The sequence below is a fragment of the Cricetulus griseus genome, chromosome 8 (genome assembly GCF_003668045.3).
Source record: "Cricetulus griseus strain 17A/GY chromosome 8, alternate assembly CriGri-PICRH-1.0, whole genome shotgun sequence".
Taxonomy (NCBI): domain Eukaryota; kingdom Metazoa; phylum Chordata; class Mammalia; order Rodentia; family Cricetidae; genus Cricetulus; species Cricetulus griseus.
In genome coordinates this window covers 53,185,436-53,201,012 of record NC_048601.1, presented here as the reverse complement: position 1 = coordinate 53,201,012, position 15,577 = coordinate 53,185,436, and the positions used below count along the sequence as shown (strand labels likewise).

The 15,577-nt window shown below is 50.0% G+C and overlaps 1 protein-coding gene across 3 annotated transcripts in view; it reads left to right on the top strand.

Moving 5' to 3' along the window:
* Positions 1 to 15,577, top strand: part of Slc41a3 (solute carrier family 41 member 3) — a 42,008-nt gene that overhangs the window by 19,886 nt on the left and 6,545 nt on the right. For all 3 annotated transcript variants that reach the window (XM_035448753.1, XM_027428861.2, XM_035448754.1), the window contains 5 exons: positions 2,050 to 2,157; positions 3,532 to 3,603; positions 10,853 to 10,997; positions 12,493 to 12,639; positions 14,365 to 14,509. In XM_035448753.1, the coding sequence (XP_035304644.1) occupies positions 2,050 to 2,157; positions 3,532 to 3,603; positions 10,853 to 10,997; positions 12,493 to 12,639; positions 14,365 to 14,509 (617 nt within the window). The remainder of the gene's footprint in view (positions 1 to 2,049; positions 2,158 to 3,531; positions 3,604 to 10,852; positions 10,998 to 12,492; positions 12,640 to 14,364; positions 14,510 to 15,577) is intronic.

The window sequence follows — 15,577 nt, the reverse complement described above, 5'->3', positions numbered from 1 at the left end:
AATTTAGAAGTTAGGATGATTCGAAGTCAGATTAGAGATGACAAGGGGTTAAACCCTGGTGGGTGGGAGAGGGGACAAGCGCAGGGGAGGCAGGAGTCTGGGCAGCTTGCAGCCACAAGATGGGTGAGATGCTGGGAACATTTATGAGCCAAAGTGACTGTGGCATCGAGGCCATGCCAAAGAAGCCTGGAGGAAGTGTCATTCTGCAGCTGGGGGATCAGTGACATCACCGTTATTTCTTTTGTTATCTGACTTAGTCTGTCCAGGGTGCCGTAGAGCACCAGAGGCCAGGCCGTGTGCCCCACCCCCAGAAGTTGACATTGTTCTGCCATGTTTTCTCAATTCCCACACGGTCACCCCTCTCTGAACATCTTGCCCTAATCTCTGGTTGTGAGTTACCAGTCTTGTAGGATCGGGGCTCACCCACCATGACCTTCTTAACTCAGCCTCTCTTTGGGGACCCTGTCTCTAAACATTTGTATCTGGAGGTCTGGAGCAAGTTAGGGCTGCAGTCTATCAATTTTGGGGGTAGGGACACCGTTTAGCTAGTCTCTGTTGACATTGTCCCAGCCTGTCTCCCCTCTTGTCCAGTGATTCCTATCAAGCTCAGACATGGGGCAGCAGACAGAGCTAAAAGAGCCCATTCACACGTGGCAGGTCACTGAGGCTTCAGGAAGACAACACCACGGCCAGCCTGCACTGAGCCGTGACATATCACTGAGCTGTGACAGGAAGGTTGAAACTTGGTCAGGAGTTCCTGGCACTGAGAGAGGGGAGAGTGTAAGGAAGAGGGGGGTTTGTTCTGAGGCGGGTTTAATCCATGTGTTAGCTCTCCTTGTGTATGGCAGGGAGAATGTGGCAGGGAGTCTGTATGGGAGGCAGAGGATGGTGGGTGAGGGCTGGAGCAGGGAACATGGAAATGGAAAGGATTGGTATGACAGACAACCCTAGCCAGGGGTAGGGGTATGTGTGTGGTGGCGTGTGTGGTGTGTCCCGAGGGGTGTGCAGAGCTGATAGGCGGTTGCTCACAGACCTGAGGCCCCTACTGCAGCAACCGGGAGGTAGTAGCTGGACTGATAAGGAGGCCCCCACAGGTGGGCCTCTGCCTCCAACATAGTCCTTCATGTGAGAGCAGGAAAAGCTTGTATTTCTTTCAGGGCTAATAACATCATCATAAAAGATCTGAACAAATGGGTACATTTGGCCAAATACAAAAACATTTTCTAGAGGGAATAAAAATTACGAACACGGTAAAATGTTCAGACTTGGTACTAAAAAAGCTATGTACATTGAGGCCACATTTTGCTCCTACACAGTCAAGAAACACAGGGATAAGACTCAAATGTAGACCCTCTTCAGTTTTTGTTTTTAATCTTTGAAGGAGATGTTGGGTCTCCATCAAATGGGCTTTTCTGTTTTGGAAAGCACAGGGCCCAGCCATGTGCTGGGTGATGACTGAGAGACCCTGACAAAGTGGTCCCCCAGCTAGTTTTGTTGTGTTTCCATGCCTCTCAAGTTCAGAGAAATAACTCTGAATTGGTGACACATTCCAATTTCTACAAAACTGTTGTTGCACACAAAATCCCCATGTCATAGTAAATAGCACACTTTCGGGCTAGGCCAGGCTGGACCTCTGGCCTCCACTCTAGCTCTGCCGCTTTCCCAGCCTCGGAGCTTGCTGGAGGCTGCTGCTGCTGACTTGATTAATGGTATTTAAAATGTCTTATTTGGTGTTTCATTTAAAACCATTTAGGCTGGGCATGGGGTGGTGTACACCTTTAATCCCAGCATTCAGGAGGCAGAGGCAGGTACATCTCTGTGAGTTCCAAGTCAGCCTAGTCTACATATCGAGTTCCAGCATACCCAGGGCTATGTAGACAGGCCCCTTTTTAAAAAACAAAAATAAAATAAAAATAAATAAAGTAAAAGCATTTAGGACACTGCTAGGTCTCACAGGTTCATTCACGAAGGTCAAGGTCATTGGCAGAGGTTCTCTGTGGACATCTGCAGAGCTGTGCCAGCAATGAGGCCTTATTCTTTCTCTTCCAGCACTGGGCAGTGTTCCAGGAGGTTAAAGACCTGCTGACGTTGGTGCCGCCCCTGGTGGGCCTGAAGGGAAACCTGGAGATGACGCTGGCGTCTCGACTCTCTACATCTGTAAGTGGCAGCTGGATGTCTTGGGTAACCTGCACTATGGGGACAGGATGTTCCCTTCGTTTGGTCTCTCTCCGTCCCCACCCACACAGGTGTTACTCTGCTTTGGCATCTCACAGGCTGTTCTGGTCTCTCCTCCCTGCTTTTTGTACTGTTTCCCATGGCTACCCTGAGTTGCTGAGGGACCAGCACAGTGCCCTAGTGCCTTCATTTCTCCCTCGGCCTCAGTGTCAGTTGACGTTTTGTGTCCCTGTTCCCCAGAGTCCTCATGCTGCTGCTGGGACCCTAGGCCATGCCCCCTCACACATAGACCTGAAAGCTTCAGTAGGCAGAAGAGAGGATTCTGGGGAGGGTACAAGGAGGGGGGGTCTCAGCTGCCCATTAACTACCTCTGCTTATCAGACACCTCCTGTCCCCTGTCGTTATGGCTGGTTACACTTGGCTCTGTAGCCAACAAAGGTTCTGCCTCGGCTGACTCTTCTTTCCTACCCCTGGCATCTCTGGGGTGGTTCTCTTTCCCTCCTGTTAATACAGAAGGTTTCCTCCCCTCTCCCCAATGGCCATTTGGCATCCTGCATGTGAAAAGGGTGGTATCCAGAGGAAATAGATTGTGTTCGAGGTCCTGAGAAAACAGTACAGAAGCTGATGAATAAGGGCCTCAGGGTCTGTTGTTCACTGTGGGATGTTAGCAACTCCAACTATATTTATAGTGCTGTTTCTCCACAAAAGGGGCCACAGCAGCTGAAGAGATGGCTTGTGCTTTCACAGGACCCAGGTTTGATTTGTGGTACCCCCCCCCAGGGAAACTCATAACCATTTGTAACTAAAGTCCCAGGGAATCTGACACCCTCTTCTGGCCTTCACACGTACTATACATACATGGTACATAGACATAACACAAGCAAAACAGCCATACACTGAAAATTAAAATAAACAAAAGCTGGGGAGAAAAAAAGTCCAGGTCAATTCATAAAAGGCGGGTGGGTGTACATGTGTCAGGAGAGCTGTCTCAGTAGTTAAGAGAGCTCACTGCTCTTGCAGAGGATCCAGGTTTGGTTCCCAGCACCCATATTGGGCAGCTCACAACTGCCTGTAACTCTAACTCCAGGGACTCTGACACCCTCTTCTGGACTCCTTGGGCACTGCACTCACGTGTGCTCAAACTCTCACACAGACACACACACACACACATACACACACACACGTAATTAAAAAGAAAATCAATGTCAAGTGGGGCAGGTCATGGTCTACAAAGCTGAGTGGCATGATGTGTTCTGAGTTCTGATTTGTTTCCTGAGAGAAAGAGGGCTGACTATGCCCGGAAGGACTGGCTTCTCCAGCCCTCTGACTGACACTTCCTTTATCTCTGTGTGCTAGGCCAACACCGGGCAAATCGATGATCGCCAGGAGAGGTACAAAATCATCAGCAGCAACCTGGCTGTGGTTCAGGTGAGTGTTGGAGCACCCACCGATGCCTTCCCCCTCCCGCATGGATCGGCAGCCTGCCTCTGTCTGGGTAGGATGGGGGAGGCCATGTGAGTCTTGTCTCAGGACTGAACTTGGAGGACAGGTGTCTATGTGTCCATCTATCTGTCCACTAGGCCATATCTGTGGCATGGGGAAGTTCATCACAGGGAACGACCATGCCTGTCTGAGATGCCTTCAGGTCTGTGGTCCCTGAAGCTTCCCCACCACCCGTCTTCTAAGCCACATCCTAGGAGGTCTGATGCACTCAGCATTTACCATGCCCTGCATTGGCTAGTGGCTTTCTTCCTACATTTAGACCAACACTGTGTTTCCCTGGGTCACTGGTGTTCTCCAGATGGACACACCCCAAGTTCTCAGTCTTCCAGTGACTTTACTTAATCTTTCTGGGACCTGATGGATCTTTCCCACCTGGAAATTCTCCCCATAAGCCTTGTTCTTGTAGCCTAACCTGTCATATCTCAGCCTTTGCAAGAGGCCTTCATGCTCTTACTGCACCTCCTTCTACCAGGACCTTCGTGGGTTCAGTTCTATCTAGGCCCCTTTCACAGTAAATTGAAGCCAGAGTACCCAGGCAGGAACAGATGAGGGCAGGACAGGCTCAGGCAGGAAGGAAGGCTGGACATAGAGCTGGCTTTTTAGGGACTGTGGTCCAGGGTCTCTGAGCTTTGCTGGGCAGAGGTAGCCCCTGGTAGCACAGGGAATGTGGACCGAGGTCAGACTCTCATCACCTGTAAGGTGGGCAGCCCTGACCAGGGCTGTGTCTCCTTATCCATTAGTGGCACCTATTCTAACTGTCATCTAGGTCAGAACCCTGCCTCTCCCAGAGGCATCCTCCAAACAGCAAGTTAGAACTGGCCTCATCATCCCCTCCTTGCCCTCAGCTCTGCTGAAGGCACCAGCCCACTGTGGTGGAGGAATGCTGCCTGTGGACTCCTTCTGTCTTAGTCAGGTTTCTGTTGCTGTGATAAAGACTACGACCAAAAATAACATAAGGAAGAAAGGGTTTCTTCCATCTTACAGTTTGTAGTCCATCACTGAGGGAAATCAGGACACAAACTCAAGGCAGGAAACTGGAGGCAGGAACTGAAGCAGAGATCATGGAAGAGTGCTACTTATTGGCTTGCCCAGCCTGATTTCTTATACAATGCAGGACCCACCTCCAGGTGTGGCACCACCCACAATGGGCGGAACCCTCCCACGTCAATGATTATTAGTAAAGAAAATGCCCCGCAGACTTGCCATTCTGAAGGAGGAGGCATTTTCTCAGCTGAAGGTACTGCCTTAGTCACTGTTCTATTGCTGTGAAAATGTCACCATGACCATGACAACTCTTACAAAAGAAAGCATTTAATTAGATACAGTATGTGTGCACCACCCTTCAGCCCTCTCCCTTTCGGGGACAGAACATGTGCTGCCCACCCTACTATTAACAGTTTCAGAGGCTTAGTCCATTGTCATTATGGCAGGAAGTATGGCTGCACACTGGAAGACAAGTGTGCTGGAGAAGTTGCCGAGAGCTACATCCTGATCCTTAGGTAGAGAAAGAACTGGACCTGGCCTGGGCTTTTCAAACCTCAAAAGTCCCCCAGTGGCACATTTCCTCCAACAAGGCCACACCTCCTAATCCTTCTCATCCTATCAAAGAGTCACATTTCCTGGTGACTAAGCATTCAAACTTATGAGCCTGTTGGGCCATTCTTATTCACACCACCAGTTTCTTTTCCATTTGACTTTAGCTTATGTCAAGTCAACAAAACCCCTAACCAGGCCCCCAGCCCTCAACTGCTCTGTTTTGCTTCCTGGCTCTGAGGGGAACAGTGAGGCTCCATGATGGCTGCTTTGCCAAAGGCCCAGAGCAATGGGGTCAACACACCATAAACTGTTCCCTCTAAAACTGTGAGCCAAAGTAAACCTCCTCTCTCCAAGATGATTGGCTCAAGGGGTTTGTTACAGCTGATGGAAAGCTAACGACCATTCGGCCATTCCCCAGTGAGGACTGCTCCATCCGTCCCACCTGAGCAGGCTGGAAACCAAGTTGCCCTCTTCTGCCCTCTGCCCCTAAGTCTCACATGCTGTCACTATGCAGACTTCCTCTGAGTCGCATTTGAATCGAACCCTGCTTCTCCTCCTCCCCTGCTGATGTCTGTAGACCTGTGCCCCTTGCAGCAGCTTCTGTGTGTGTGGAAAGCCAGTGGATGCCGCCTCCTCTTGTTCTGCAGTTCCTCTGGGTAGATGAGCCCGCCTCCCTCACCAGCCCCACAGACACAGACACAGACAGTTCCCCCTTGCTGCCTTTCACGTGCAGCTGTCTGTCCTTGGAACATCTCTCCTCTGTGCCTGCTGTTCTGAAACTCTGTGCTGCCCCCAGGTGCCACCCCTCAGTCTCCTCCGTGTGTGTGTGTGTGTGTGTGTGTGTGTGTGTGTGTGTGTGTGTGTGTGTGTGTGTGTGTAACCATCCAGCCCTTTCCCTCTTGATTACAGGGGATGTGCCTCCTGCCCCACTGTTCCAGTCCAGGCCTGTCTTGTACTCTCTTGCCTTCTGTACCTGGGCTGAGTCTTACAGGCCGGAACCAAGCCTGTGGCTGAGTAGCTGAGAGATTAAAGCAGCATTCAGATCTATAGCAAGGAGTCAGGTGAGGGATTACAAATGCCCAGCACTGGGGTATGTGGCTCAGGCCTTTCTAGAACCTTCCAGAACTACTGAAGATCTTATGAAGCCTTCCTGGGCCTGGCTAGACTTACATTGTAGTCAGAATTTTCTTCAGGCTGCCAGCTCACAAATAATGTCATGAGACTTATTATTATGAAGGCTCAGCCTATAGCTTAAGTTTGCTCATAACTAGCTCTTATAACTTAAATTAACCCATTTATATTAATCTATGTTCTATCCTGTGGCATTACCTCTCTTCCATCTTGCACCTCCTCTTTCTCTGTTTCCTGCCATCTCCCACACGCCTAGATTCCTCCTCCTTCCTTTCTCTCCCTGGACATCCTGCCTATACCCCTGCCTAGCTATTGGCCATTCAGCTTTTTATTATACCAGTCACAGCAGTTCATCTTCACACAGTACACAAATATCCCACAACATTACATGCTTCCTGAAATGCAGCTTATATATGATTTGCTTCCTCAATTTTAAAAGGGCTTAACTTTGAGTCACAAGGCATCAGGTAAATTTCAAAATGGACTTTAAAAAACAAACAAACAAAAAAACACACTCAAACAAAAACAACTTCTTCACCATGTTCTGTCTTTTAAATGTGAATCCAGGGGTGACATGTTAGAATGATTTTTTAAATTATTTGACACTTTCTCTCATGTGTCCCTGAAGTGCACCTTGATCATATCCTCTCCGTCTCCACCCAGGCCTTCCTGAACAGCACCCACACATCCGTTCCCACCTTGCCCTCCCCCTTTTTGTGGTAACCCACTGAGTTCCGGTGGTGCTGCCTGCTGGAAAACTGAGTGACCCTGCTGGCTTGATCCTGAGCAGTGAGTTCCTGAGTGTGATGGCCCAGAAGGTCTCAGTTTGCAGCCTTGTCACGCCCTGCTGTTCTGATGTTCTTTCTGCTACCTCTTCTGTGATGTTTCCTGAGCCCTGGGGAGGCTCATGTCGATGTCTTGGATAGAGTTGAACACTAAACAGTCATTTATTCTCAGCATGAATTTTTTTAATTTTATGTACATAGGTATTTTGTCTGCATGTGTGTGTGTGTGTGTGCGCTATGTGCATGCCTGGTACCCATAGAGGCCAGAAGAGGGTATCAGATCCCCTGGGACTGGATTGCAGGCAATAGTGAACACCATGAGGGTCGCTGGAATCGAACCTGGGTCCTCTGCAATAGCACAAGTGCTCTTAACTGCTCTCAATTGTCTTTGCAGCCCCTCAGGGTGAAGTTGTAACACTTTTCGTGGTGTATGGGGACTCCCCAGTGAGGCTGAGGGCAGCCACCTGAGCACCCTATGCCAGCCCCTAGCACCCTTGCTGTCTCAGGAGCCATAGACTCATTCTCCCTAGCCTTTGCTTTATTGACTAAGTGATATGGGCATGGCTACATTCTTCTTCACATTAAGACTATTGTCTGTCTGTCTGTCTGTTAGAAGAGCTGGAACTGGAACCCAGACTCTCACATGAACTGGATCAGCTCTCCATCACTGAACCACATGACCTTCTAAACAGTTTTAAGCTTAGATATTTCTCTGGAGAAAAAAAAAAGATATACCACAAAATAACCAGTATTGAGTACCTGGTATTTGCAGTAGCATGTGAGTAGCTGCGTCACTGACTGCTCCATTACCTTAGCATGGTGGAAAGAACCCCTTCAGAGCTACCCACGGAGAACTCTGACTTACAGACACGGAGTTCTTTCCTGTACATCTCATCCCGCAATGATGTAGACTTGCTGAGCCGTATGGCTAGAGAAGTGTGTGAGCCCTCAGCTGCTCCTGTCTACAATACTGTTACCCCATCTCTGTTCACATATGCAAATGCTTCTCTGGAAAAGATGCTAGGTCCCTAGCCCATCCCCAACTCCCATTCCAGTTTTTACCACCATCAGTGAACAAGAACCAACTTCCCACGTACCTGTCAGTATGTTTCACCTGTTACCACCTTTTCAGTGTCTGTCTCACCTAGTGTGTGAGTCCGTTTCCATCACCCTGACAGAGTGCCTGAGACAGTCCACTTAGGTGGAGGGAAGGTGTGTCGTGGCTTACTGTGTCCTTGATTCCTGTTGCTACTGGGTTCATGGCAGTGCATGATGGAGCAAAGCAATCTCTTGACATCCAGGAAGCAAATTAGAATGGAGGGGCTGGGGCCCCACAATCCCCTTGAGAGCATTCTTCCAGTGACCTAAGATCTCCCAGAAAACCGAGTCTTAATGGTCCACACACTTTTCTATAGCTGAAGACCAGACTTCAAGCATGGGCCTCTGAGGACATTCTGAATTCATGCCAACAGCACAAGTCCTGAAGGATGAAGAACAGGCCACCACGTATTCACTCATTCACCAGCTGTATGTGAGCCATACCAGGTGCTGGGCCAAATCCTCATTGCCAGACATTGAGAGGAACACCAGCATCCAGTGACATGCTTCATATCATAATCTACTTAGAATCTTCCTGAAAACTAGGGAAGTCAATCACCTTCTCCATGACTCCATGGTATCATTCATCATATAGGAATCACATATAAATTTTATGAATAACATACTATATATAGATGATTTTTTCAGCAATGACAGTTGAACTACACGCATCCAAGTGAGTGCTCTACTACCCGGCTCTATCTCTGCCTGCCTTTATTTGCCCTGTGTTTGACACTAGGGCTTGCTAAGTTGCCCAGGCTGGCTTTGAACTCACTCTGTGGCCCAGGCAGACCTTGGCCTGTGACCTTATCTCAGCCTCCAGAGTAGCAGATATTGTAGATGTGTTACCATGTCTGGCTTTGTGTTCTTCTTTAAGGATTTTATTTTGTATCTTTAAAAGAAGGCCTTTGCTGGTCAGAGATAGTTCTAACATTGGTTTTTGCTAGGCTCCTGTGTCTGATAGCTCAGCTGATCTTGATGTCTTGGTCCTCCTGCCAAGGCTCTAATGGTGGGAACAGTCATGCACAAACCTTGCCGGGCTGCAAAATTCTTAAACAGACTATCATATATCCCTTTATTTCACACCTTGGGGTTAGTGTTTAAGGGTGTGAAGTGGGGTGGGGGAGTCCACCTTTCTCCTGGTCATAGTGGCTTGGTTTCCCTTGCCCTGGTTTTTTCATATTCATCTGCTGAAGTCATGCATCTAGGATACCCCCTCTTTACTCCCCTTCACCCCCTTTCTCCCCTCTCTGCCCCCTCCTCACTTCCACTTTGCTCCCTCTTCACTTACAGAGCACTTTCCTGTGCTCTCTTTCTGGGTTCCCTTCCGTCCTGTGACTCCCTGTGTCGTCTCCTGTGTTCCCTTCTGTCCTGTGGCTCCGAGTATCTCTTTCTGGGTTCCCTTCCATCCTGTGGCTCTGTATGTCTCTTTTGGGCAATGCTACACTGTGTTTATCTCTCCAGCTTTATGGTCCATTTCCATTCATACTTTACAATGTATCTGACATACACCAGCAATTCCCCCGGACCTCCATCCACTAAACTTCTTGGCTCTGCACACATGCTTACTCATCTCTGTGAGTCATCAGGCACCATGGGAAATCTTGTGGGGACTCTGGTTGGGATGACATTGGTGATGGGGGCTCTGGTTGGGATGACCTCGGTGATGTGGCCCTGGTTGGGATGACATTGGCTAACTTGAGATTCTTGTTGTGTCCTCACTGCACAAGCATCAAACCTGAGTTCTGTCTCCAGAACTGGTATAAAAAGCTGAGTGTGGTGCTGTGCTCTTGAAATCTTAGCTCTGGAAAGGCAGAGATAGGAAGATCCCTAGGGCTTTCTGGCCAGCCCAGACTCATGTGAAAACAGCCCTGCATCCATGTCTCAAAAAATAAGGGGTGGGGACCACAAGATGGCTCAACTGGTAAGGGCACTTGCTGCTGAGCCTGATGACCTGAGTTCAATCCCTGGGACCCACATGGCAAAGTGAAGAACCAACTTCTACAAGTTGTCCTCTGACCTCACATATACATGTGCCCCTTGCCTGCCACATGCAAAACACACACACACACACACACACACACACACACACACACACACACCTGCTCTTCTTGTTCGTTGCTCTGTGTCCCTTCATTCTTTGGTAATGGGCACCATTAGGGGTCCTGATGCTGGCTTAGACCTGGGCTCTAGAGGCAGAGATATGGCTGTAATGAGAATGTGAGCTGGGGGACAGGCCAGTTGGGATGTGAGGCAGGCATATGTGAAATTGCTGTAGGCCTGAGGCTTCCATGGGAGTGAGAGGCCAGTCAGTGCTACTCTCTGGGTTGTAGAGTATACACCTGGGCCAGCAATCATGGAGCTCTGAGCCAGAGGCAGGTGTCCCTCTAAGACCCTGTTCTCCACTTGCAGGTGGCATCTCATATGGGACAGAGGTAGGCAGGGCAGCTCTCGATGGAGTCACCTTGGAGGGCAGTGCTGTGGAGAACAGCATGGCTCAGGGTGAAGGGTATAAGGTAGTGATGAGGGCCTTGTTTGACCCTTGAGGTGACTAGGAGTCAGAAGGACAGGAGGGTGGCGGTGGTCAGGGACCCTTTTCATAGGTCTGATTTCTGTCTTGGCAGGTGCAGGCCACTGTCGTGGGGCTCCTGGCTGCACTGGCCTCCATGCTGCTGGGTGCAGTGTCTCGAGAACAGTTGGAGTGGACTAAAGTGGCATTGCTGTGCATGAGCAGCGTCATCACTGCCTTTCTTGCGGCCTTGGCCCTAGGTGAGCCATAGCCCATGTATCCCCAGGCCTCAGGCCTGCTTACTCTGCTGTTCCGTAAAGGTTCCCAGAGGGCTGAGCCACGAGGCTGCTGTGGCACTGGAGTGGCGCTGATCTGGAAGTGAGGGGGGAGAGCTTGTTAGAGCCTCAGTCTGCCCTGTGTCCTCTCAAAGGGTCTCTGTGTGTGTGTGTGTGTGTGTGTGTGTGTGTGTGTGTGTGTGTATACACGTGTATGTGTATGTACATATGTGTGTGAGAGCATGTGTATGTGTGCATGCCTGAGGCAGCTCTGTTGTCCAAGGTGTGCTTGTGTGTGTGTGCATGTGTGTGTGTGTGTGTGTGTGTGTGTGTGTGTGTGTGTGTGTGTGTGTGTGCAGAGAAGGTGTGCATGCCTCAGAGGGCTCTGTTGTCCCTTCCCTGAGCCTTGACAGACTTCAGTTTATCACTCCTTGCTGAGGTCAGGTACCTGAGCATGGCAGTTTTCTTCATCTAGCTTGTTAGGCTCTAAATGTGTCAAGAATGTGGCTATGTAATGGTTTTTAATAAGCATTCCCAGCCAGTGTTGTGTCCTTTAGGGGGCTTCAGTGGGACCAGCTGTGTAAATTCGGGTCCACCTGAACTGGAGCTTAGAAGGAAGATGCAGGGCTCTGGTTTGGTGACACAAAGGGCACAGTGTGGCAGGTGGTGGCAGCATTAGGACAGCCTTGAGAGTGAATGTAGACAGTTTTATCTTTAATTCCATTCATTTTGTGATGCTAGGGGCTAAGTGCATTACAGAAGGGCCTTGCTGTAATTATTTTTAGGGTCACAGGACTCTAACAGCCAAGATACAAAATGTTTTGAATAAGGGGGAGGATGCTGCTGAAGCAGGCTAAGCCCCAGCTAGAAACAATGGAGCTTACAAGACTACAGGGCAGGGCCCTCAGATAGAACAGAGGGTCCTGGTGCTGGGTCCTGCAAATGGGCCTCTCTCATCTCCCAGACAAGCCATGAAGCCCATCATTATCTTCACGTGAGGGTCATGTGTTCCACCCTAGTGCCCAGGGACAGCATAGCTGAGCTCCTGAGATAAGGGATCCCCAGGATATATCAGATATGTGGGCTGAGTCCTCCACAGCATCTCCACCCGCCCTCCCTCCTCGTCTTCCATTGGTGCTTGGACCTAATAAATGTCTCACATATTGGTGGATCAGAGGACCCAGCAGGCACTGGAGGCTTAGGTCCCCCTACCCCTCAGGCTCCTGTTGCTTAGACCGCCCTTGGAGCAGCCCTCCATGCAGCAGAGGCTGAGCACTGTGGTTTGAGAGGCCAGGGGCCTGCTCAGGTGTGTCTTCAGAGTTTCCGGCTCACCCCTTGGGAGGTGGGCAGCCTGCTGAGTATCCAGACTTTGATAGATATAGATATAACTATTGAGTTTTCTGATGGCCTGCTTGACCCTCCAAGGGGCCTCTAAGCCATCTCACCACCAACTGCTCCCTGGGCCCCCCTCCCGCTCCAGGAATTCTAATGACCTGCATAGTGGTTGGTGCTCGGAAGTTTGGCATCAACCCTGATAACATCGCCACACCCATCGCAGCCAGCCTGGGAGACCTCATCACACTATCCATCTTGGCCCTGATAAGCAGCTTCTTCTACAGACACAGAGGTAGGGAAGGCGCCAAGGACGGGGTCTATGCAGATCACACCAGCCTGGGTGGGAGCTGGAACGTCATCCCCAAAGAGAGGAGCCAGGGTGCCGTGGGACCCGAGCCTTCTCTGCACAAGGGTGGGGTGGGGTGGGGGAGGGGAGGCACCTGGAGTCTCTCAGCAAGTCCAGGGTGGCTGGAGAAACTGAGTGTGGAGTGAGATGAGCAGCTCCAGTTTACAGGTGTGGGGCTGTTCATTTCCGCCCAAGGCTGCTCTGGGGATGGATGTGTCTGTGTTTCAGGATGAGACCAGTGGAGAGTGGTGAGCATGTGGCGACAGTTGTTGGAGGAAATATCGGGCACAGCTCGGTGCCCGGTGGGAAGAAGGATTCGGAGATTGGAGAAATAATTAGTGGATGCGGATAAAAACCACTCAGTGAGGCCTCCACCGTACCTGGGACACCTCTGCCCAGTCTGGACTGAGTCCTGTTAGGTGACAGTGAGGAGCCTTGGAATCAGATAAGAAGACCTAGTTGTACTTTGAGGGCAGACTGAGTTTAAAGCAAGATTTGCATAGGAGTTGGTTATTTGCATTTGATTTGCAAAGCAAATAAGAGCACCCCCACCCCTACCCCCTTCCCTGCATCTCTGCCTATGCTCAGGAAAACAGTGGGCATGGCCGCAGGAGAAAGGTCTTCACTGACTGAGGAGTGAGTTAGCTCACAGCTGCCAGGAGCAGTCAGGAGGACTCATGGGTGTGCGGTGGGAGTCAGATGGCGCCCTCTCAAAAGTTACAGAAAACCTGACCGCACTCCCAAGTGTCTTGTAAGGAGATACTTCTCCAAGCTACTGTGTCCCTGAGTGTTAGTGACCTGCTTAAAGCTTGTGGGGCCTGCCTTCTGGTTCTGGGGATGGAACATAAGCTGGCCATATCCACCATGAAGCACTTTGTCTATAGCTAGCCTGGAGCATCTGTGGCAGATGAAGGGACCACAGTTGTGTGTTATGGAGACTGAGAAGGCACTCTTCCCAGCAACACCACCCAGAGAAGGAGAGTGGGCCACAGACCATGTGTGGCCACCTAGCATTAAGGTTGCTCAGGAGGGTAGGAACAGGATGAAAAGATGATGCTAGAGCAAGTCAGTGTTCTGTGCACATGTGAGAAGTGGTGTCAGAGAATGAGGCTGGAAGAGGAGAGTGATGCTGTGAGGACATTGACCCTGGGTGAGCAGCACCCTAGCCTCATAGCTGGAGGTGACTCTGGGATATGAGTAGCTAGCAGGCCAGTCTGATCCACCCACCACAATAATATGGAGCATCTCAGCCAGGAGAGAGATTCCTCCTGTTTCTGCCCCTGCGGCTATGTGTCCTGGTAGTTGCCTCTTGGCTCTTCTGGGCTTTCCTGGCACCTCTGAGCAGGGTAACTGAGAACTGTCATACATGTGCAAAGCTGCCACCTGCTCAGACCCTGTCCTAGTTCCGTTTATTATAACACTGGTAGAGGAAGCCTGATCAAGGTTCTTGATGATTGCCAGGACATCAGAGAAGTGAAGGGACGGGGCAGGACAGAGAGAGCTTTCCCAGTTGCTTAGCAGTCGCTCTCTGGCAAGTGTGGTAGGACAGCCCCTGTAAATGGCGAGTGCCTCGGTTCCAAACTTAACCTCATGACTGCGAAAGGCTACACCCCAACCAGCGCCTATGTGCCAGCCTTGGCATATGAACTCTGTATGTCTGCTTTCTCTCAGACACATGGTATCTGACACCACTGGTCTGCATTGGCTTCATGGCTCTCACCCCTCTGTGGATCTTCATTGCCAAGCAGAACCCGCCCGTCATGAAAATCCTGAAGTATGGGTGGTTCCCCATCATCCTGGCTATGGTCATCAGCAGGTGAGCAGTGTGGAACCCTGAACCCTCCGTTCTGTGAGAGCAATGCCTGATGGAAGCAACTTCAGAGAGAGGTTTATTTATCTCACTGTTTCTGAGGGCGCAGATCATTGGCCATGTGCTCTGTGGCCCCAGGAGCATATCACAGAGAAGTGCTGTTCACTTTAGAGGTGACCAGGACACAGAAATAGGCCAGGCCAAGATGCAACCAGCAGGGATTCACATCCTTAGGGACTTCCTCCTTCTAGCCAGGCCCCGCCTCCTGCCTTTCACCGACTCCCAACAATGGCAGAAGATCATTAATCCATCAAGGGATTAATCCATCCATCAAGCCAGAGCCCCGATGACCCGTCATAATCAAATGTCTCTGGAATGTCCTGACAGACACACAAAGTCCTCATCACCTAGTGATTCTGATCTGGTCAAGCCAACAGTCAAGGTTAACCATTGCAGGCCAGGTAAGGTACCACACACCTTCAATCCCAGCACTCTGGAGGCACAGGCAGGTAGATCTCTGTGAGTCTGAGGCCAAGCCTGGTCTACATAATGACTTCAAGGCTGGCCCGGGCTACATAGTGAGACCAAAAAAAAAAAAAAAAACCAAAAAACAATAGCCATGACAATCTACCCCTTGTCAAGTTTACAAACAGAAAAATTACTTCAAACCATAAACCATAACATCCTAGTATGACTCCCAAAAGCTCACCTCTGTCTTACAATGCAGACTGTGTACAGTTTAACTTCCATTCCCTGTCCTGGTGCTGTGGAACACTGACTATCGAGACTCCTGTGCATGCATCTTAGGGTTACTATTGCTGTGATAAAATACCATGACCAAAAGAAACTTGGGAGGAAAGGGTTTATTTCAGCTTAGAGTTTACAGCCCATCACTAAGGGAAGTCAAGGCAGGAACTCAAAGCAGGAATCACTCTCTCTGTCTCTCTTCCTTTCCTTCTTTCTTTCCTTTCCTCCCTTCTCTTCCTTTTTTTCTTTCTCTCTTTCATGTTTGTTTTTTGAGACAAGGTTTCTCTGTTTAGCCCTGGCTGTCCTGGAACTCTGTAGACCAGGCTG